General features: G+C 38.3%; 1 protein-coding gene across 1 annotated transcript; it reads right to left on the bottom strand.

Moving 5' to 3' along the window:
• Positions 1 to 3963: 3963 nt before the first annotated feature.
• Positions 3964 to 23943, bottom strand: BPNT1 (3'(2'), 5'-bisphosphate nucleotidase 1). The gene is made up of 9 exons (XM_068538538.1): positions 23794 to 23943; positions 19512 to 19639; positions 16117 to 16221; positions 15311 to 15418; positions 14016 to 14064; positions 12701 to 12792; positions 8109 to 8306; positions 5613 to 5718; positions 3964 to 4563 (listed from the first exon to the last, which is right to left on the bottom strand). The coding sequence occupies exons 2-9, from the start codon at positions 19629 to 19631 to the stop codon at positions 4415 to 4417; spliced, it is 927 nt and encodes a 308-aa protein (XP_068394639.1). The 5' UTR covers positions 19632 to 19639; positions 23794 to 23943; the 3' UTR covers positions 3964 to 4414.
• Between the last annotated feature and the right edge of the window lie 29 nt (positions 23944 to 23972).

Here is a 23972-nt window from a genome sequence, read left to right as displayed (position 1 = left end):
AAGCGAGACACAGCAGTGTCTTAGATCTTAATGTCACTATCTGTTAAATGCTTTTATTTGTTCCAAGAGTTTTTTTTTTAGTTATGCTGAGTTTTCTAGATAGATATTTTTTTCTTTCTATGCAACATTTGTATCTCTGAAGGCTTATCTGTTTCATTGTTTAGGACTTCCAGAATAACACTGAATAGGAGCAGTGATAATGTTGAACAAAAGCATATTTGTCTGGTTGCCAGCTTTAGTGAGAATGTCACTATTTCACTATCAAGAATAGTGTTTGCTGCTGGTTTCTTATAGATACTCATTATCCAGTTAAGGAAAATTGCTTCTATTCTTAGGTTAACAGGATTTTGTTTTAAAAAGTCAAGAATAGGTATTTTCAGCATCTACTGAGATTCAGACAACATACTAACCCTTATTATTTTGTACATGAACAGGATATACAGAGATGAAAGACAAAGTCCCTGCCCTCAGGAGCCTAGTCTTATCAGTGAAAAAGACAGATCAATAAAAATTACTATACAGGGGGATACATGCAGCTATAGAAAAAAATATGTTAATTCTAAAAACATTTTGGAAATGAGAGTAAAAATAATAAATAAATGTTTGCACAAAGTACAAAGGTAGCTAAGAAGATGGAAAATGATTATCCATGGTGAATGGGGGATGGAGGAGAGAATAGTAAAGGAAAGCTTCCAATAAGAGATAACCCATCTAGGGGATGGAAAAAAGAAGTCAAAGGACAACATGAGCTAAAACGTGGATGTATTTGGAAGCTGCATATATTTGGAAGCTGTGTGTATTTGGAAAACTGACTAGTTCATTATGGCCAGAATGTAAAATACTTTGGCAATTCGAGATTACAAGGCTGGAAGGTAGGCAGAGCCTAAATTATGCAGAGTTCTACATATCATGATGAGGAGCAAGATTTTATCCTACGACAGGAAGTCAGCAAAGAGTTTTAAGTAGCAATGAGAGATACGATGAGGATTTCATCTTATAAGGACGCCTTTGACAGTAGCAGAGCAGGCGGACTGGAGTGGGCACAACTGATGGCAGAAATATCAGTTAAGGTGTTAAGTCCATATGAGAGAAGATGAAAAAGGCCCAAACGAAGGCACTGGAAATGAGAATTGAGAATAGAGAACAGGTTTCAGGCATATCTGGGAGGTAGAATTGATGGTAACCGATAAGATGCTGTGGGCGGGGTGGAGATAAGATGCTGGAAGCAGGTATGTCTAGTTTTACTGCTAGATTTCAGTTGGATGCCTGGGTGGATGGTTACATCATCTTAAGAAGGGAAGACAGGAGGGAAAACAGGTTTGGCAAAGTATTTGGTCCCAGACTGTTTTTTGAGATTTTTGTTAGATGCCTAGATGTCAATATCCTGTAGCAGTTGCATATTATAAATCTGGGGCTTAGTTGAGGTGTTCTTTAAAATGATACCAATACTGTATATATCACAAAATGATCACCACAATAAGTCTACTTAATATCTGCCACCATACATAATTACAAATATTTTTTCTTGTGATGAGAACTTTTAAAATCTACTCTCCTAGCGACTTTCAAATATGCAGTACAGTATTATTAACTATAATCCCCATACTGTGCATTACATCCCCATGACTTATTCATTTTATAACTGGAACTTTGTACCTTTTGACCCCTTTTCATTTATTAGCTGAAATGTCTTGCTGGAGATGTGAGTGGTTGTTAAAATTGTTGATAAACCAGAAAGAGGATATAGGGAAGTGCTATACAGTATAGTAGACACTAGCCACGTGTGGCTATTTTTTTCTAACAGCTTCATTAAAATATAATTCACATACCATACAATTCACCCGTTTACAGAGTACAATTCAATGGCTTTTAGTATATTCAGAATCGTCCAATCCTTACCACAATCAATTTTAGAACATTTCATCACCCCCCAAAAAAGCTCTGTACCTTTCAATAGTCACTCTCATTTTCCCTCAACCCTTAAAATTTAAAAAAAAAAAAAATGGTTTTGATGATGTGGCACCTGCCTGCCTCCCCGACCTCACTTTATAACACTCCTTTCTTTGTTCACCTTACTTCCGCCTACTCTGGCTTCCTTCCTGTGTTTGTTTTTTTGCTTTCTCTTCTCAGAGACAATGTGCTTATTATTCCCACTAATAATCCCAGCTCTCGATATGGTTGACCTCTTTCCATCCAGTTTTCATCTCAGACATCACCTCTTCAGAGAAGACATCCCCACTCTATCTACCGGATATCTTCTTCCCCCCATCCCTCCCTGCCTCCGCTGCTTCCCAGCTCATCTTCCTGCTTGATTTCCTCTACAGCATTTTCCACAATCTAAAATAATTTCATTTACTTATTATCTGTATTGCTTCACAAGAACATGAGCTCAACAAAGGAACAGACTTATGTCCACTGTTGAATGTTCAGTACCTAGAGCCATGCCTAATATACAGCAGGTGCTCAAAAAATATTTGTTGAGTAAATGAATGATGGAATAAATGGAGGCCAAGGTGAGAGAAAACATGGTATTTTGGGGGAACTTTAAATGGTTGAGCATGGCTGGAGTACAGGTTAGTGAACAGAGGTGATCCTGGAGAAGGAAGAAGCTATAACATCAAGAGGTTCATATGTCATTGTAATGAACTTGCATTTTATCCTAAAGGCAATAGGAAGCCATAAAAGATTTTTGAGGAAGGGAGTGGCATTACTAGATTTGGTGTTTTAAAACACCTGGAGCCAATGAGAGATGGATTGGAGAGGAGTAACAGTGCAGGAAGGAAGATTAGACAGGAAGACACTGCAGTGATTCAAGGAAGAAATAAAGGGGTGTGAGTGTGTAAATTAATGTAGAAGAAATGGGAATGGAGAGAGAATGCAGACTTCCAAATATGTCACTTGGATGAAGTTTTTATGTAAGAGCCTATAGAAAATACCTTCAAAGTTATTCTCACATTGTACTTAGATTGCTTAAAAAATTAGGTTTAGTCCACTGTTTGCATATAGATAGAGAACTCTTTTCTTAGAAGGAAGTACTTTCCAAACATGGCCAACTATCAGGATCACCTTGGGGATTTGTAAAATAATTTAAGGAGGGGTAGGCAAGAATGAAGAGTTTTTTAGACATAATTCAGAGATACTTGTGAGACATCAAAGTAGGCTTTTGGGTATAGAAATCTAGAGTTTGAGAGTTCTAAGCTAGATACAGATTTTGGAATTCTGGGTAAAAGACCCTTAAGTGAAGCCGTATTTGTGGGTTAGATCATCTAGAGAGAACCTAGGACAGAATCATGGTGAACACTGACATTCAAGGAAAGGGAGACAAAGAGAAACCAAGAAAGAAGACTGAGTAGGAGTGGCTATTAGGGGGAAGAAGAAAAACAGGACAGTGAGAAGAGAGTTGCAAGAGGGAGAGGGGCCAATGGCGTCAAAGCCACAAAGACCTCTTCCTGCAGCTGCCTTGTGAAAACAGTACTCCAACACCGTCTCTAGTGAGTGTTACACTTAAATGACTACCGAATCCCTGGAGTAGCTGTCTTAAAGTACACAGAATTTTAAGACAAAACCGCTTGGCTGGAGCCTGTGAATTCATATTTTCTGAAAAGCTTCCTAGGTGATTCTGACATGCAGTGGGTTTGGGAATGCTTAATTTAAACCACTTGCTTAATACAATGAGAGAAATTTATTTAAAAGCACAGGACAGAGACCTAAAAAATAAAAACCTAGGCAGAATGTCAGAATAATTTTGACAGCATACATTATAATCTTCCTTTGGAAGGAATAGGAGCAATTACCTAACTTTCCACAGTTAAACTGCATAATGATGCCATAAGAATAAAGTAATGCCCACAGTAGAGAATATATAGTTTCCAACTACTTAAAAACAAAAAAAGCTGGTGAATAACCGAGAGAGCTAGAATTAAATAATTTATTATAAAGAAATGTTTCTCCAAAATCTGCTTCATCAACATATAGAATGATATTTTAATGTATTCAGAATGGGAGTAGGAAAACTTTTTACATTACTATGAAAGACAAGAATGACATTTAGGTAATAACTTGTAGTTCTGTGCCGTAAAGAAATCTGGTTTACAAAACAGGAATGCTGATTCAACAATACACCAGGATGGCCAGTTGGAACTAAGCTTTTCTTTCGTTGCTCCAAATAAAAGGAGGAAAAATGAAATGTGAAATATACTGACTTTACAAGTTTTCCAGATGTCAAAATTGGTCTGGTTGATTCATTAATCAAGACGTTTAAAAATTCAATTTTCTACTCCTAAGTAACCAAATGTAAATCGCTGATCAGCAATGAATGAAGTAAAGGTAGAGCTCAAATTCCATCCAATTAGTTTTAAAGTGTATTATTTCGAGGAGCAAGTCCTTCTCCTGGCTGAGTCGACAAGATTTCCCTTCAAGGAACAAGTACATTTTTAACAGATTCGGGAACTCGACTTGCATAGTAGTCATAATTCCTCAGTGTGGCCAGGACACCAGCTGAGTTCATGTGCTTCACTTCCTTGTTATACTGAAGGGCATTTCCATGGATATCGGTTAACTTGCCTATGGAAAAAACATCAATACAATGTCAATGGCCGATCGGATCATTATGTTTCTAGTTATTTCTAAGAGCTTCTTGCTTCCCTATATAATAATATCCATTGAATTCTGGATAAAGTAAGGAAGATAATGCGTGACCACAAAGGTTAAGTATTAATTCACTTGCAATTTAAGACTACAGAGGAACTTGACTAGCTAAAGGCTAAATCATGATTTTTTCTCCCTGATTAAAATAATTTCACTTAGTATTTTCAATTTATACTTCTCAGTATCAACTAATTTCTCTTTTCCTGGAGTGATTACGTTTCCCATTGGTTATACTCCATCACCCACGATTCCCGGTTTCAAAAGTGTTTTCTTCATTCTACCATTTATTAGTAACACTTTATTTGGTAAGAGTTTAAGTGAAGTATGTTCATAAAACATAACTCTGTTATATTACAGTCTCACTTAACATTCTAATGAGAATGGATCGTGATGAATTTAACTTCCTTGTCATGTAATATGCTGAGATATCGACACAATAATGTACCAGGAGAAATGATAAAATAAAAATCAAGTGTTTAAGAGTAGATGTGATCTGACGTCTATTTGAATTAGAAAAATCATCTTGCTATGTATATATCTGTAGTATTTTTGCAGGCAGATTAAAAAAATTCCAACTCTATGATCTTTAAGCGCTAGCACTGAGACATTTACCAATACAATATTGGCTCAAAAGAAACTAATGATGATGATGATGATGAATATTTTACTTTTCAAGAAAAAAAAACCCTAAAAGCATTAAAGCCGTAAATTAATAAGGGTTTAATTAAATGAACTGTGTGCAGATCAAGGTCCAAAAGAGAAACTGTAACTAAAGGAAAATGAATTCACTGAAAATCTACTTTCTCACCTATGAAATGCGAGGCTTAGATTGGATAACCTCTAACTTTCCTTCCATCTTTTATATCCTAAGAGTCTAGGTAAAGTAACATTACTGAAATATCATGTCCTAGCATAATACAAGAACTGTATAAAAACTGTAATTTCCCCAAATAAAATGGACTAACCTCCCACAGCATGTAAAATGACTTCTGGAGCACAGGTATCCCACTTCTTACATCCAGGACTTGCAAATACATAAGCAGAGGCTTTGCCTTCAATCAGCTGAATAATCTGTAAGGTCAAGAGAATAATTATCCCTCAACCATGAAATAACCGAGGTACAAATAAAGAGAAACTGCTTGTTTCTATCAGTGTATTTCAATTCCTCTGTCAGACTTGGGTTAAAGCCTTTAGCAGGTGTAAATGAGTATTACGAAGAAATATACAGAATACATGCATAATAATGTAGTCATCTGACGGGAAAAAAAGAAGTCAAATAAGCTACAAGGAGGATATCTGAATGGTCTCTATATTCTAAGTTAGTTAAAATAAGGTTTTCTTTTTTATGCTGTTTTTTTTTTTCTTACAGTAAAAGCAATATATATTTGTTGTAGAAAAAATAAAGCTTTTTCATCTTGTAAAAATTTGACCATCATTATATAAAGGATACAGAAATATCAACCAGCACAATAATGTATAGGTTGTACTAAGTCCTAACAGATATGCTATGCTGACTAGTCTAACAAGCAGTTTCATAAGTCTTTGTTTCGGCATCGTATCTGTTGCTCTTTCTGCTACCAAAGTATGAATTTTAAAAGAGTCATCTTGGACTTCCCTGGCTGTCCAGTGGTTAAGACTCCGTGCTTCCACTATAGGGGGTGCGGGTTTGATCCCTGGTTGGGGAACCGAGATCCCGCAAGCTGCGCAGTGTGCCAAAAAATAAATAAATAAAAATCAAATCAAATCAAACAGTCATCTTACTAATGCCTGTAATATTCATACAAAACTGAGGTCACTGAGGGACTTCCCTGGTGGTCCAGTGGTTAAGACTCCATGCTTCTACCGCAGGGGACGCGGGTTTGATCACTGGTCAGGGAACTAAGATCCCGCATGCCGTGTGGTGTAGCCAAAAAAAAAAAAAATCTGAGGTCACCGATAGAAACCGCATGACTCTCAGCAGTAACTTGCTATCAGTCTTTCATTAGTTGCTTGACTTATAGTTTGGTTATACTGTAAAGTAATAAGTGCTGTAAAATTCAGACTTCAAATATTGAGATGAAGAGGCCAGCCTGGGAGAATGAGGAGAGCCTCAGTGAACACAAGGTAACCAGCTATTCTTTTTAGGATTCCTGTATTCAATGACACGTTCAAACCATTAACCCTTGCTGCAGACTTCTGAGTAAAAGCTTTCTCTTTCCTTTAAGAAATCTGTGTCAAGTCTTACTATGTGCCAAGAACTATGCCAGGTATATTTTTTGACGGAAGAGGGACTGTGGCTTTCGTCAGATTCTCAAAGAGGTCCTTGATGCAGAAAAGTTAAGAACTGCCCAACAAGGTCTTTGCAAGGAGAAAAGGTGGGAGCTGTGTAGGGTGGGGACTTTGCTCCTACGGGGAATGGTACCTCCTTGGGAATAAAAGAGGTAATGGCATTTCGTAGTTACAAAAGTAGGGGCAAAGAGAAATCATATTTCAGTGACTATCAGGAATATATTTTTACTTTGAAAAGTTTTACATTTTTTTTCAAAATACTGCTATTTTTAAACTTCCATTTTTCATCCTCTTATAAGTAAATGCTTTTAGAGGGAGATCACTTTGGAAGCTGCTGTAAAGGCTGGTTGAGGGATGCTGACAGGTTTCACCTAGGGCACTGGCGGTTGAGATGGATGAGACATTAGGGAAGAATTAAGAAGATCTATAGGTAGGATCAGATTGATAGGATGTGAGGCAGGAAGGAGGCTAGGATAGCTTTCAGATGTCTGGCTAGAACAGTTAGAAAAATGGCGGTGCCATTAAGCAGATAGGAAGTAGGGAGAGGAACACATCTGGGGGCAGGTAGAAAGAGGATGCGTTCCAACTGGGGATGCCAAATTTGAGATACCTGATGGATGTCATCATGACAACCAAGGGGCAATCAGATGAGAAGAGATCAGGGATGGAGATCAAATTGTGTTCCAATTCACAATGTTCTCAGGAGGATGGGAGCCTAGGTGAATGAATGGGGTAAGTATCCAGAAAGGGGCAGGCAGGCCCATCCTGGAGTCTGTAAAAGAAAGGTCTGGGAAGTAATCCAAGAGGGTTCTTGAGAAAATAAGGACTGGCAAGAGGGCCGGGGTCTTATCCAAATGGCTTATCACTGAATTATCTTAGATAAAAAAGACTTGAACCACAACATTTAAAAAAATTCAGGGAATTCTCTGGTGGTCCAGTGGTTAGGACTCTGTGCTTCCACTGCAGGGGGCACAGGTTTGATCCCTGGTTGGGGAACTAAGATCCCACATGCCACGTGGTACGGCCAAAAAAAAAAAAAAATTCAAATGTTGCTGAAATGTGTCTTTAATGGCAAATTACAATCTTTAATCTCTTCTCCCAAACTCTTATTTCACATTTTGTAACAGCTTAGTATTTCTTTTAATGATTCAGTTGCATTTCAGGGTAGATGATGGATGGATGGATTTTGGTACCTTATTTCCTGCTCCTCCCACTCGCAGCACATCATCAGGGTTCATAGCAGCAACGCAGTCCGTAACCAACTGGCTGTTATGGGACCGGGTAGTTGTGATAATGTGTTTCCCGGCAGGCACTTCTTTCAGCTGAAACCCGAAGGCACCTAAACCTAAAACTCCCCAGATTGTTCTCCCCAACACAGCATCTGGTCCTGCCTATGTAAATGGGTGAAACAATGGCAAAGCTTGTCATCATTTGGAGAGAAAGGTTCGCCATAAATAGAACATTTAGTTATATTAGCAACATGATTTTTTAAAAATAAAAACATGATAACGTTATAAAGTACAAAAGCAGTATCATCGACACAGAAATTTTCCTGAGAACATCAACTGATTATTCTCATTGTTGTTTTGGTTAATAATTGGGTTTCAGGGAGTTCCCTGGTGGCTTAGTGGTTAGGATTCTGGGCTTTCACTGCCGTGGCCTGGGTTCTATCCCTGGTCGTGGAACTGAGATCCCACAAGCCACACAGCACGGCCAAAAAAAATAATAATAATTGGGTTCCAAAGGTACGGAAAGGAACTTCTGGTTATTCCCTGGAGTCTTCAGGAAAGGCAACATCACATACTGATTCCTGTTCCTTTCAGAATTATCCAACAATCTCATTATCGTATTTGAAAATAGCTGTTTGCAAAAGGTACGTAAGTCCCCAGGAAATGAAACACCGTGTATTGATTACTTTTCATTGTCCAAGGAACAATAAGGATCACATTACTATGGGAATAGGTAATGGTGATAATATAATAATGCTGCTATAGAGACAAAGCGAGTAAATATGCCGATACTGAAGAGTGGCCATGTATAATGGGGTCAGGGTTAAAAGATTTTACTGACAATTGTGGTGGTAAAATGACAATGACAACGCAATCCCAGAATCTGTATTTTCCTTTGCAGTACTCAAAGAACTTTCAGCCACACTGTTATAACTATACACTTCATATAGAAAAACATAACTGGTATTTCATGGAAAGTAAACCTGATGCATAAAAGATTAACACAAAGTCATCAAAATACCACTATATCAATAGAGTAGACATACAGACATATATTTTTACTTAATACTAAACATGTACCACGCACCACACTAAGTGCTTTACGTATATTATCTCATTGAATCCCCAGAACAATCCCATGGAATAGTATTATCATCCTTATTTTAAAGATGAGAAAAATGAGTTTTGGAATCATTCGGTAACCTGACCAAGGACTCTAGGAAGATCATAATCAAACTCAGGCTCATCTGTGTTCAAAGCCAGTATTTTTCGGGACCTCCCTGGTGGTCCAGTGGTTGAGACTCTGTACTTTTACTGCAGGGGGCGTGGGTTCGATCCCTGGTCGGGGAACTGAGATCCCATATGCCACAGGATGCGGCCAAAAATAAATAACTAAAAATTTTTTAAAAAGCCCATGTTTGTCGTCACTAAACTAGTAGACTACCTCGGTTTACTTCTCAAAATGCTTTCACACACATCATCTTATTTACCTACAGCAGTACTCTGGGTGCTGTTATAGTGAAATATGCTTGGGCTGCAGGGTTGGATTCCCTGGGAAGCAGACTCTGAGATAGGTAGGGTGTTTATTAAGGACTGCCCTTGGGATCAACACCTGTGGAAGGGAGGGGAGTGGGCAGGGGGAGAAACCGAGCTGTGATGCAGACACGACCACAGCTTCAGCCAACCCCATGGGGAGCTCTGGAGCCAGAATGGCTCTTCAGAGTTGTACCAAACTGGGGAGAACACATCCCAAACTGGGATGAGATGCCAGGCCTTTACACCCCTCCAATCATCAGTCACTAGAAATGGACTGCCTTGGGAAGGGGCGTGTTCTTCATAGGTGAGGCAATCCCCGATGAGGCTGAGAGCTGAAGGCTTTGTGCGGACAGCGCTCCCAGCAAATGGGGCAACACAGGAACCAAAAAACAAGCACTGGGGGCTCAATGTATGTTCGAGTGCTTCCCCTCTTCCCTCTTGAGTTCACACTATAGGAGAGGCTGGAATCGGAAAAGTACAGAGAGGCTCTGTGTGCTCGTTATGCTTCAGCTCAATTGCTGAGACTAATTTCATGTGCTCAAGAAACCTATTTATTAATTCAGCTCTCCAGTTATTCTGAAAACAAAAGGAAAGCATACTAAATAGAGGACATGAGCATTCTGGTCCCTAAAAACTCAGGTGACCTCTGTGAATGAATATGTCAGCAAAGAGGATGGGACCGTGGAATCTGGCGCCCGGATGAGGTAAATGCAATCCCCTGAGGCAGCCAGCTAGCCTTCCTCTGTGCTCCTGATCTCTCAGCCTCTCTTGCTGACTCCCTCCTTCAGAGTTCCCACACCAACTGTCTGGGGGTGAAAAAGGCTAACATTTTCACCTTACTGATGAGTTCAGTAAGATTCCTAATGGTTTAGGAGCTACCTCCGATATACAGACAGACTGGGTTTCTCTGCACTATTCCATGCTCTTTCCTTTGGGTGCTTCCCAGCTTCAGTATCTGTGAGAAGCAGTAATAAAGTCTGAAGTGTAAAAAGTCTTTTATCTGGCTCAAGAGAGCAATAGAGAGCAGTGGCTAAGAGCTTGGACTGCAGTGTAGATCCCAGATCTGCCATTGACCAACGAGGGCAGGTTACTTGTCTCAGTTTCCTCTTCTTTAAAACAAGGATAAAGGCTTCCTTAAAGGATTTTGGTGAGTATCAGAATGAGATAATGCATGTGAATCCCTCGAGTCTGTCAGTACACAGTAAGCTCTTGATAAATGTTAGCTATTGATGATCATGACTTTAAATTGGACATGCAGCCTTGAAAACTACCAACAAAGCTAAGCAAATTTTCTCCTTGTTGCAACAAATTTTAAGGCATAAGCAAGAGAGAAGGAAGAGAGAAGAGAAAGAAAGTGTACAGAAGGGAATGTGGGGAAGGGACAGGTAACAAAGGAGAGAAGCAGAGCAGGAGAAAATGAGCTGGTACCTGGGATGGGCAGTGACTCCTGGGGTACCACAGGTTGCCCACCTCTTTTCTACCCACTAGTGCAGCCAAAAGCCTAGCTATTTTCCTCACCTTTGCTTCATTCCTGGGCTCCCTTAACTTTTGATTTTCATTGTTCTGTGGAAAATGAATACAATTTTTCTAATCTTAGAAAGAAGTGATGGAAATTGTTAACAACTCCTAAGCGCTCAGATCTTTTTTTGATAAAAGGTGCCATGCACTGCAGTATTATCTATGAATTAAATGCCCCTATTTCAAGTATCAGTTCTAGCTTGCTTTAAAGTTTACATGATGACGGCAAACTTGTGTCTGCGTATAATACTGTATAAACATTCGTCATATTTAAAGAATTAATGGACTCTTAAGCAGCTCAATATGAGACTTTCCCAGTAATGAATGCAAAAATATTTTTGCTGAATAATCGTAAGATGCACATGATTATAAATAAAAAGTTATAATCACATAAATGATACTAAAAAAAACAAATTTATCTTAGAAATAGAGATTAATCCTGCTCTTCATTCAAATTGGAAATTCAGAAGTAATAGTCCCCACTCTGGTTACTTTGTTTCTCCAAAGTTCTATCAAGGTCACACTAATGTAAATACCTTAAGTATTTTATTGCAACAATTTCCTTTAACATTTAACGTGATCTAACAGTATATTCCTGATTTGGAATTACATTAGCCTCTTACTTCTAAGGAAGACAATTTCTTGGGAGTATAGGAGAAAGTCAAAGCAGATTAGAGAGACAAAATGAGAGAAAAGAGTACAAGAACATATTTAGTTAATGCTGACTATAATTTAGGCACTATGTAGTATTACCTGCAAAACAACATGGCTAGCCTCTTTTCTTGGTTGAAATGGTTCATTTCTTCAACGTGCTTCAAGCACCACCTGTAAATCAGGTGTCTCAATGACCAAGCTAACCAAGAGCCATATCAGTAATTCCCAAACTTTTGCTTATGATTTGAATCATAAGGCATACATTAAAAATCTGTGCAGGGCTTCCCTGGTGGTGCAGTGGTTGAGAGTCTGCCTGCCAATGCAGGGGACACGGGTTCGAGCCCTGGTCTGGGAAGATCCCACATGCCGCGGAGCGGCTAGGCCCGTGAGCCACGACTACTGAGCCTGCGCGTCTGGAGCCCGTGCTCCGCAACGAGAGAGGCCGCGATGGTGAGAGGCCCGCGCACCGCGATGAAGAGTGGACCCCGCTCGCTGGAACTGGAGAAAGCCCTCGCACAGAAACGAAGACCCAACACACCCAAAAATAAATAAATAAATTAATTAAAAGGAAAGGAGGGGGGAAATTGATAAAAAAAAATCTGTGCAAATCATATAGTGTGTCTGTGTACAGTCACATACACACATACACATTCCTGGTATCAACACCCCCCAGAGGACCTGATTCAATACATCTGGGGTATGACCTGGGAATCCTTACTTTGAAAAGCTCCCCCAGATGATTGCATGTGCAACCAAGCTAGAAATCATTGGATCAGATAACATTAAGAATCATATAATACCATAATTATTTATCTAATAAAATATTTTGGTATCATTGATAGTAATACCTGGTAGTTGTAATATGGCTGGTTAATAACTCCTGCTATGGCTTTTCCTTCATAAGCAATTCCAATAAGAACTGTTACATTGTCAAGAAGACCTAAAAAGAAGAAATTCATATCAATTACATAACTTTCTCAGGTTATGACTCATCATCAGCACATCAATGGCTCCAAGTTATTTTTGCAATAAAGGTAAGGAATTTGCAATGATTCACCCATGATTAAACCTACTTCTGGCAAAATACACAAATTATGAGAGTTGGCCAGGGACAGAAGTAGGGACTACGGCCACTTAATTGAATTGATACACATGGTCTCGTTAGTAATAATCTGTAAACCAATCATGTAAATCAGCCATAACTCCTCAGCCATCATCATTAGATTCCTCTGTGCCCCCCTCTACCACCATCTGACTCACCTCTGCCTGCTAGATCACTCTCGATTCCAGGATTACTCTCTAGATTTGCATTTCAAGCCTCTAAATTAAGATTTCTCACAGTGGGGCCGATGGACTAACAAGCAGCATTAGAATTAACTGGCTCAATTTTTTCAGTACAGATTCTCAAGGCTCCTTTGCAGAGCTAGTGAATCAAAACCTCTGGAGGTTGGAGTTGAGAGCTGAACAAGCTGTTTAGGTGTTCTTACACTCACTAAAGCTGCCTAGAGCTCCCCTATTTCTCAATGGATTACAGAGACGTTTTCACACGTACTACGGGATTCACTCATCGTAGATATGTCTCATCCAAGGACAGAGAGAGTTTTTTCTAGGAATTATGAGACAGTTTTCTTTTTTCAGCTGAGAACCAATATAAGAAAACCTACGTTGATCTTCCTCTCAAAAATAAGAATCTAAGCTTATGCTACGCTCCTAAAACCTACCACTCTGGCTCTGAGCCTGGCACTTCTCACTTTAATGTTGCCAACTTTATTTTAATTTGCTGCTTTCTAATTTTGCTCATCTTAGATAATTTCAGGAAGGAGAAATATTGCACTGTGTTTCAAAACCCATCTTTAGAGGTGAGGCTGTGAAGTGAGACAGCAGTTCTCAGAGGAAGCGAGTGAGGGATGGGCATGGGATGGTGGCAGAGCAAGGCGATACAGTGACACTTTTCATCATTTTTCTACCCAATAAAGTTGGGGGTTCAGTATAGTCCCTTTGGTTACATCGGTTTAATGTTAGTTATTTTCATCTAGGGGACATTAGGATTGTGGGACTGGTGGAGTATGGGGGGGTGGTATTTGAAGGAGATTAAATGTTTACAACTAAACATCATATATTAGTCCTACTGCTGTCAAATACAAATATAAAAGAGATACCAACCTTCAGTATATTCCTTGGTACCATCCAGAGGATCAACCCAGACCACAAGCTAAAAAAGAGGAAATGTCCAAATTGAGCATCTAAAATTTAAAAAATTGATTTAAATAGATAAACTAAAACTACCTTTTTTTTAATTTTTGAAACTATATTATGGGTGACTTAAGCCAAGGTCATCAGTTTTGTAATAATTAAAAAATAATAGTAAAAAAATATTTTGTAATAAAATATTAACACAACACTGTAAATCAACTATACTTCAATAAAAAATTTTTTTAATATAAAATGGTTAACTGGTAAAAGTTTATTGTTACCTGAACACTAAACATGTGGCCATGAACATCCTGGGCTCTAGATGGTGATATAAGGAAAACTTGAAAGTGGCACCAAAAATGTTTTGTGTGGATGCTACTCATTTTTATATATAAATGTTGATTTAAGATAAATGATGACAGTCTGATTATCATAAGGACACACGTGTATACGGCCAAGAAAAATGAATGGTTTATAAAACTGGCAGTAGCATAAAAAAGAAATCCCCTCTTCTTAGGACTTTTAATATGATTCAGGATATGAAGCCATTAACCACTAGATGCTTGATGTAAATTTGTGAGGGCATATTTCTGATGGGAGACACCACATCTTTCTTTTCTATACTCCATATCACAGAACAAAGTGCCCTACTCATAGTAAGTGCTCAACGAATGAGTGTTAAATAAATTAAAACTCAAAAATTAAAGAAGTTTGATAGTTATCTGAAGTCATAGATTTAATTTAAGCTACTATAAAAAGCAAGGGGGGTAATTTTTATGGCCTTCCAAAAATATAAGGTAGCAATCCATTTCATCTCCTTCCAGCTCCAATTACCAATGAAATGTTTTACTACCAAATTTACTAAATAACAAATTAGATTTTCTCCCTAAAAGTATTTTGTTTTTTGGCCGTGCCACGCGGCTTGCGGGATCTTAGTTCCCTGACCAGGGACTGAACCTACGTCCCAGCAGTGAAAGCGCCGAGTCCTAACCACTGGACTGCCAGGGAGTTCCCCCAAAAGTATTTTTAATAACAGTTTTAGAGTGAAGAGGAAATCAATAGGATGAGAAAATGAACTCGAAGTTAATAGGTCAGACATCCCATATGGTTGCCAGGCACTTATATGTTGGCTCTGAAAGATTTCAAGTTCCTGGTTTCCCTTGTTTTATAACTACCAAGTTTTCATCATGATGGCAAATTTTATTTCCTTTACTACGACAAAAACTGAAGATAAATAGAGAGTTAAGTAATAGCATGGATCATACGTCTTCCTCTTTGATAGCAGTGTACTGTGATGGGCATGGTTGCTTCAGTATCTCCTCCCACTGACCATCTTCAATCAGCTCTTGATCCACGTCTTCAGGAGGCAGATCCTAAGGCAGAGAACACTGATGATGACCGAAGCTGTTTCCTGTTTACAGAATACCGTTTGTCTCAGCAACAAGAAGAAACGCAGTATCATAGCTTTCACTAGTCCCTCCTGTTTACCATTTCTATTTAGAGCTTTTAAAGCACACTGAATAAAACTGCGAAAACAACCACATATGGCTCATCCAAGTTGATTACAAAGGATCCCAACTTCATTATCCTGAACAAGGATTAAAAAGAAAAGAATTTTTAAGTAGTATACACTTATTTACACAAGTGACTCTGCCATCAGCTATGTCGAACTCTCAAATACATGAGATGTCAATTCCTTCACCTTCACAGCGTTAGTCTTTGAATAAGTATGCAAATAAGCCTTAATTAAAAACAAAAAAAAAAACCAGGAACAATAAAACCCATTTTATTCCAAAGTTCTAGAACTCTACCCATCTTATACTTTGTATGTGGAACGTCACAACAATAACCATATCATCTATGGTCAAGAACTGACACATCTGGCCTAGAAATAAACCAAAATATTAAAAGCAGGTATTTTCTGAAAGTCCAAGAACCATGATAGTTATTTTTATGTTAAAACACAAAAATATAATGCTTGAAATCATAAAAGTGGTGTATAAATCACTAAAGGGGCAATTACAAATCCATACAGTAAACAGGGATTAAAAAAAATATACGATAGTCTTACCTCTTCCCCTATAATTGTTAGTTTGGGGAATTTCCGTGCCAAAGAAGAGCATATGCTCATTTGAACTAATCGGTCCGCCTTGGTCTGCAGGTCTGTTGCACAGGTCTGCAACAAAGAATGCACATTTTAGCAGAACTAAGTATGAAATAAGTTGTTCTTTGATGCCTCATGCGTGATTATCTATATCCATTTAAATTACACTGTCTGTTTTAAGATTGATCGAGCTTACCATCATATGAGTCAATTTCTTGGCTTGGTTTTTCTCATGGGATTTATAGTGGCTAAAGTTTGGAAAGGAGCTTTTAAATTACTTAGAACATTTTCTCCCCCAGTTCACAAATTCCTTTTATAAGATCTCTACATTAATCTTTTGCTTAAGCAGGTTGACAGACAGGAAATTCACAATTTTCAAGGCAGTTAATAATAATAAATAACTCTTTAGTTATTTAAAAGGTATTTCTTATATGGATCCTTCTATAAACTCCACTCATTAATCCTAATTTTAATAATTCAAGAGGTCCTCAGAACGATTTGTTATTTCTTATTTCAAAATTTTTATTTCTAAACTATTAAAAAAATAAAAGTGAATGGCAGTAATATTTACTACATAACTCACCTATGGCACTTAACTCAATCCATAACTCATATAGTCACACTTCTGAAAGACAGTGACCACTTCCTTGGTTAGCTTGCTTTCAGAGAATTAGGACATGTTGCAATTTATACATGCCTGTTTAGGTGGATTTACACATTATTTTATCTTAAATAGCAGATCTTTCACAATACTTCGTAACGAGATAAGGAATGACTACGAAAATCAAAGTCTTTTCTGCCACAGTGAAGTCTGCTGGTTGTCTCGATGTAAAGATCAATTTTGCTAGAATGTAGTGCCACAAAGGCAGAGATCTTTGTTTTATTTTCTAAAGAACTGTGCCTGGCACACAGTAGGTGCTCTGTAAATATCTGTGGAATGAAACTACTTAAAAGAATTGTTGAAATTGAAGATTACTTACCTATCAATCAAGTTTAGAGACCACTGCTCCAGAGAAAAAAAGACACATTGATAGCCATTCAACTCTACGAGGAAAGCTCTCCCAACTCTTCTCTAGGATAAGATATTTCCTGCTCTTTCTACTGACATAGTGCCAGATCTCACCATTCTAGATACTTTGTGTGACAAATCTGTTTTTGCCCTGTCTCTTTTAAAATGAGGTGTCAACAAGTGGATATAGAGTACTAGAAGTGTCTGACCAGTAGAGAGACAGTGAGGTTATTATCTTTCTTTCTAACTTGAACACTGTATTTCTATTAATCTTTAGCTATCAGGTACAAAGTGGTCCATCTAATATAATCACAAGAGAAAATCAATTTAAAGAAAATAAATAATGCTAAGAGAAAAATATGCAAAGATATGATCCAAAATATTGGCGGTGGTGGCCTAATAGATGATTTTGTACTTTTTGCTATTTTTCTCCACTTCCTGTGTTCCGTAACAGAGAAAACAATAAAAAAGAAAAGATAGTAAGATTAGTAGCCTTCTGAAAGTAGCTGTTTTACATTGTTGGCTTGTCATTGAGCATGTATGTGATCAACTAAAACCTCTTTTTCACACAAATTTGAATCAGACTCCCCCCTTATTACTTGAACATTAATATAGGACTTTATTCCTATTGTAATATCTTGTTGAATTTGGCCCACCTTTTTCAGAGTTTGCAACTATTTTGAATACTTATTCTGTAATCCAATACAACAACTAGCCCTTCCAGCTTCATTTTATTGACATATTTGATAAGTATCCTTTCTACATCCTCCTCTTCCACAACACTTTTGAAAAGATGCATTCAACAATTTTTTTAAACTGTATTTAAGTTAATGGCTAAAGAGAAGAAGACAGTCAGGAGCAGAGTCCTACGATCTGTCACCAATGACCCTTTTCCAGGTTGAAAGTGAATCATGAATAAAATTATGGGGTAACGTTGTTCACCTAGTTATGAGTACACCTAACAGTGGCTCAGGTTGGGGGATGAGAAATATCATCTATATATTATAAATAGCTTGAATGCTTTTTGAAAATGGAAAATGAGGGACTATAACAAATTTTTTTTAAAAGTTGATTCAAATCAATTTTGATTTCAAAATCAAGATACCCTATATCTATTTCCTATACTATTAAGCCCATAAATCTATCAAAAAAGGAAATGAGATTTATTTCACTAGTTCTTGTGATTTTTTTTTTTTTTTTAAAGATTTATTTATTGATTGATTGATTGATTGCTATGTTGGGTCTTCGTTCCTGTGCTAGGGCCCTCTCCAGTTGCGGCAAGCAGGGGCCCCTCTTCATCGCGGTGCGCGGGCCTCTCACTATCGCGGCCTCTCTTGTTGCAGAGCACAGGCTCCAGACGCGCAGGCTCAGCAATTGTGGCTCACGGGCCCAGTTGCTCCGCGGCATGTGGGATCTTCCCAGACCGGGGCTCGAACCCGTGTCCCCTGCATTAGCAGGCAGCCTCTCAACCACTGCGCCACCAGGGAAGCCCCAGTTCTTGTGATTTTTATTCTTAATTTTTAAAAGTAGTTATGTTGAATATCCTATAATTAGTTCACAGGAACTTATTTCTAAGTTGTTTTTTACTTATATATAAGGTCCTTATTTTTTTATACAAATAGCCTTAAATAGATGCTTGACTAATCATAAAGGAGCGTCTTAACTACATCTCTATTTCAAATCATTAAAATGTTTATCATATCCTAAAATTTTCCCACTTGGGCAAAATTACAATACAATCTTCCTTAAAGATTATGACAAAAAGTCAATATGTGGAAACTTACACTTAAAATTTGTAATATGAAATAATCATCAAATCTTGTGGAAGAAATTATATTTTAAACTAGAACACATGCATGGTGGGACTTCTTTTAAGAATCAACTACCACTATAAACTATCTTTCTGTTAATTTACCTAAGTTTTTAATGACCATACTGGAAAGAAAACCTTTGCTTTAGGTTTCTTTTCCATGCAGAAAAAACATTTTAAAGCTCTGAATATAGGGGATACTTATTTAAATGCCAGATGTTACCAAACATGTCAAGTTCACCAAGGACTGCACGGCTTTGCATGAAGTAGATTACTTCAGGATATGAAGCTTGGTTCCAGCGCTCTGGAGCTAGACAGCAGTTAGAAGGCCCAGTCATATAAATAAAGGTTTTGGAGGTAGGAAGTCTGGAGTCCTCTGCAGAGCAGAAATGGAGCCCATTTGAACTAAGGGTCCTGCAATCTCCATAAGGGAGCCATTGACTATTTCAACTATTAAAGTCTGTCCAGATTATTATATCCTGTTAGCTAAACCTCAAGGGACAAAAACAGAGTTGGTATGAAATGAGACGAGACTTTCAGTACCTTCTCCACGATACCCAGGTCTCCTTCAGCAATAACATGCCTGACTATTGTTCCTGCCTTTTGAGCAATAGAATATGCTGAAGCCACCAACCGCATCAACACAGTGTGACTGGAAGCCATGATGTGCCCTAAAGGAAAATCGAGAGAAATGTTATGTTACTTTCAAAGCCAACTGCTGGTTTCATTTACTTGAATTCAATTCAACACATTGGTATTGAGTGTTTACTTGGGACTGCTTCAATTACCTGTGTAGATTCTCTGATAAACATTTACTAAGAGAGACTTGGAAAAAGACTCCATTTCAGCATTAGCTCTCCCAATAAATTCTATAGTATTCTTTCTCTCTGCAGATGGGACATTTTGAGGCATGGGGGTAACTGGCCCAGGACTATGGACACGTGAAAAAGTTTTATGTATGACGAGTGTAATGTGCAAAGGCTGTGGACGGTGCTTCAGGGGCTAAAAAATAAGGTATAATAGCTGCCCTTAAGGAGCTAATATTTTGGTGGGCTGCGGGTAAAATACTGTAACCTAATGTCTATAACATAAAACTGGTAAGTGCTGACAGAGGTATGAAGAGCATAAGGGACGTGTGTGTATGTGGGAAGTAATTAAAAAGGGGAGGGACTGCATGTGATTACATTTCGTTTCTGAAACTCAATGAATATTCCTTTAGAGATTAAATAAAATTTAATCTGCTGGTTATTGACTACCATCCTCATCAGTAGCAAAATCAAGAGAAGAAGCAGCATAACCCCTGGACTGAAGACCAAGCATTTGGAAAAGTAATGAGTGTCAAGCAGCCCCTGGCCCAATAAAAAATGTGAAAAAAACAGTCTTTAGGATCAAGTATTTTCCTTTTTGAAAATACAAATTCAAATCCTGCAATTTTATTGACTGCTTTGGTGCTGGGATACATCACCCAGATTCCCTCTGGGGTTGAAGGACTTACTTCCCCAGCTGCTGAGAGGGCTGCCAACAGATGGTCTTTGGCTGCCACCTTTCTTTAGGAATTCATCTGCTGAGAACAGTCATTTCACCTGAAACTGGTCAACAGGGGGGTGTAAAGGCCATTCCTTACTCCAGCTGGGCTGCCACCCCAATTCTGATGGGCCTTCCTAGCTTCCAAATTCCCAGTGGGGTGGGCTGAGCCTTAGCTGGGACTGAATCATGGTCCAACTGCCCTCATCCCCCATCCTGAGCCACTGTTAGGCGTACTCATAACTAGGTGAACAATGTTACCCCATAATTTTATTCATGATTCACTTTCAACCTGGAAAAGGGTCATTGGTGACAGACTGCAGGACTCTGCTCCTGACTGTCTTCTTCTCTTTAGCCATTAACTTAAATACAGTTTAAAAAATTTGTTGAATGCATCTTTTCAAAAGTGTTGTGGAAGAGGAGGATGTAGAAAGGATACTTATCAAATATGTCAATAAAATGAAGCTGCAAGTCCTTAACTTCTTCATAGCAGTTCAGATTACATCCACTGTACTTCCTTCTCTACCAGTTTTACACCTTCTGGGTTGTAAACCACTAACTTTTGTAAGCATGTCTCTCTGAAAGCTTATTCAAAAAACAGGGGTTAAAGGCACAGGCACTGAAGCCTACTTCCTGTGTTCAATTCCTAGCTCTGGCACACATTAGTTGCGTGACCTTGGGAAAGCCACTTAAATTCTCTGTGCCTCGATTGGTAAAATGGAGCTAGCAATAGTATTATAACATAGAGTCATGGTAATTATTAAATCAGTCTCTGGCACAAGGTAAGCACTCAATAATGCTGGCTAACCATTATTACAATGATTATTCTCATTGCTGGCTATCCTGCAGGGACATTAGGGCAGCATTAAGGGCAAAAAAAATTCCTATAGCTTCTGCCACATTATTTTGACTCTGAGGATATAATATTACCAATATGACCCAGAATCACAGCACAGGTTCTTTTTCATAACGTTCTGGGCTTGAGGCTTGGAGTATGAAAAAAGGTTGTACAACATTTAAGGCAATCAACCTAATATCCTATCATTTAAGGAATCTTTATAGCTGTCAACATGGCTAGTTCAGAAGGACAAAAACAATAGGAATCAAATGATCCATTTCTTCTCATAGCCTGGGAGAGGTATCTTGAATTCAATATAAAGGTGGTGAGCATATGAGGATTAGGTTCTTAAAATAAATGATGAAATGGGAACCCAGGGGGAGTGCAGTAGTATCCGAGTTGAGGAGATAGAGCTGGGTGTCTGCGGAGGCCAAGATGATAGGAGTGTGCAGGGCAGAGTACCAGAGAGACCTCTGGAGATCTGCTAATCAGTGCAAGCAGGTGAGGAAACTACCTGAAGCCGGGGCATGCACCTCCCGAAAGGAACAGTAGATGTGATCTTCAGAGCTCACACGGCTTGGGAGCTCATGCGCCCACTAGCCAGTGGGAGACCTCATCATTCACAGGACACTGGTTAGAGTAACACACATTGCAGGTGGGAATGTAAGAGGGTGCAATTACTTTGGGAAACAGTTTGGCTGACCCAGCATTCCACTCCTAGCTATTTGCCAAGAGAAAAAAAAGTGTAAGTCCTCACAAAGACTTCCTCATGAATTTTGTTTGTTTGTTTGTTTGTTTGTTTGTTTTTTGGCCACACAGCACGGCACATGGGATCTTGGTTCCCCGGCCAGGGATAGAGCCCGCGCCCTCTGCATTGGAGGCGCAGATTCTTGACCACTGGACCGCCAGGGAAGTCCCAAGGCTTCTTCATGAATGTTTATAGCAGATTTATTTGTGACAGACAAATTCTGAAAACAACCCAAACGTCCCTCAACAGGTGAGTGGATAAACAAATTATATCAAATTATACACTTTAAATATTTACATTGATTGTATGATAATTATACCTCAATAAAGCTGCCAGACCATAAAAAAAAAAAAAGAAAGAAAAATAAATAAATAAATAAATGGTGAGTTCCCAATCAAAATACTAAGATAATTTATCTTTTGGAACTTGACTATAACAGAGCAAATTCTGACAAAAAGAGTAATGAGCATATATCAAAATATGATATAAAACTATAGTAATTAAAAGTTTAGTCCTGGGCAGAATTTGAGAGACAAATCAATGCAATCAAATAAATTCCAGAGATAGATCCAAATACACTAAAGGTGATAATTCAAATCATGGAGGAAAGTTAATTGTGCAAAAAATGGTGGGGACAATTGCTAATCTTTTAAAAAAGTGTTGGAATCTTTTTGCCTTCTTTATATCAATGTATATTCCAGATCAATGCATGATTTTAAAAGTAAAGAATGAAACTATAAAAGTATGGGGATAAAACATGAGTGAAATGTTTTATAAATTTGGAAAAGCACTTTTAAACATGACTAAAACCAAGAATCCATTATATACTGATAAATCTGAAGGCATAAAAATTAAAATGTCTATATAGCCAAAATACCATAAACAAAGCAAACAGATGAGTGACAAAATGATAACAAAAATTTGTATCACATACTAGACAAATGTGCTAATTTTTGTTACATAAGGGGCTTACATATATCAATATGTAAAAGATGAATGATCCAACAGAAAAATGTGCAAATGACGCCAATAGGCAATACTTAGAAAAATAAAAGCAAAGGCCATTAAATCGTGAAATGCTCAATTTCACTAATTATGAAAAAAATGCAATCTAAAACGATGAGAAATGATTGTTCATATGTAAGACTGGCATAGATAAGAAAGTTTGCCCAGTGTTGGCTGGAGTGTGAGGGAAGATCCTCCTGAGCATTATTAGCGAGGATGTAAAGTGGTGAAACCGCTTTTTTGAAAATCTTATTAACAGTAAAATGTACACATCTTTTAAACTAGCAATTACATTTTCAGGGAATCTAAATAAATAAAGCAAGTCTACAACCAGAAAAGGCAGTAGGAAGAATGTCTGCTATTTTAACGAAATTTAATTTTAGGCGTAAGACAGTCTCTGAATTTGGATGCACTAAAGAACCCACCGTCTAAGTCTGCCTTGTTATTTCAACGACATATGGCCATAAAAAGACCCCGGGGCACGAAAATAACAGTACAGGTAAACAATCAAAATGCTGACACTCAAGAATCTAGGTCCGAAATCGGAATATCTGGAGAAGTACTCTGATTCGCGTAATTTTTTTTTTTTTTTAACATAAATCCTTCGAACCTCTTCATATCTGTGCAGAGGGGTGGAGTTAGGGGAACAATAAACAACTCAGATCTGCCTAAGGCCCTTGCGCTGCCCCGCAGGAGAGAAAATTACTTACAGTGACAAGACTGGCACCAAGTCAGACGAAAGAGACTTCAGGGGTAACCAAAAAAGCGTGATCAAGCAACAGGTCCCCCGCAGTGTCCAGTACAGCGCTTACCCTCCGGGGATAGGTCATCAGTGGATGCAGACTAAACCTACCTCAGCTACTGAGCATGCGGGAAGTTCGGCGCAGGC

Source organism: Eschrichtius robustus, chromosome 3 (assembly GCF_028021215.1).
Source record: "Eschrichtius robustus isolate mEscRob2 chromosome 3, mEscRob2.pri, whole genome shotgun sequence".
Classification (NCBI taxonomy): domain Eukaryota; kingdom Metazoa; phylum Chordata; class Mammalia; order Artiodactyla; family Eschrichtiidae; genus Eschrichtius; species Eschrichtius robustus.
The sequence above is the reverse complement of the archived record's forward strand: the minus strand, read 5'-3'. Positions and strand labels throughout refer to the sequence as shown.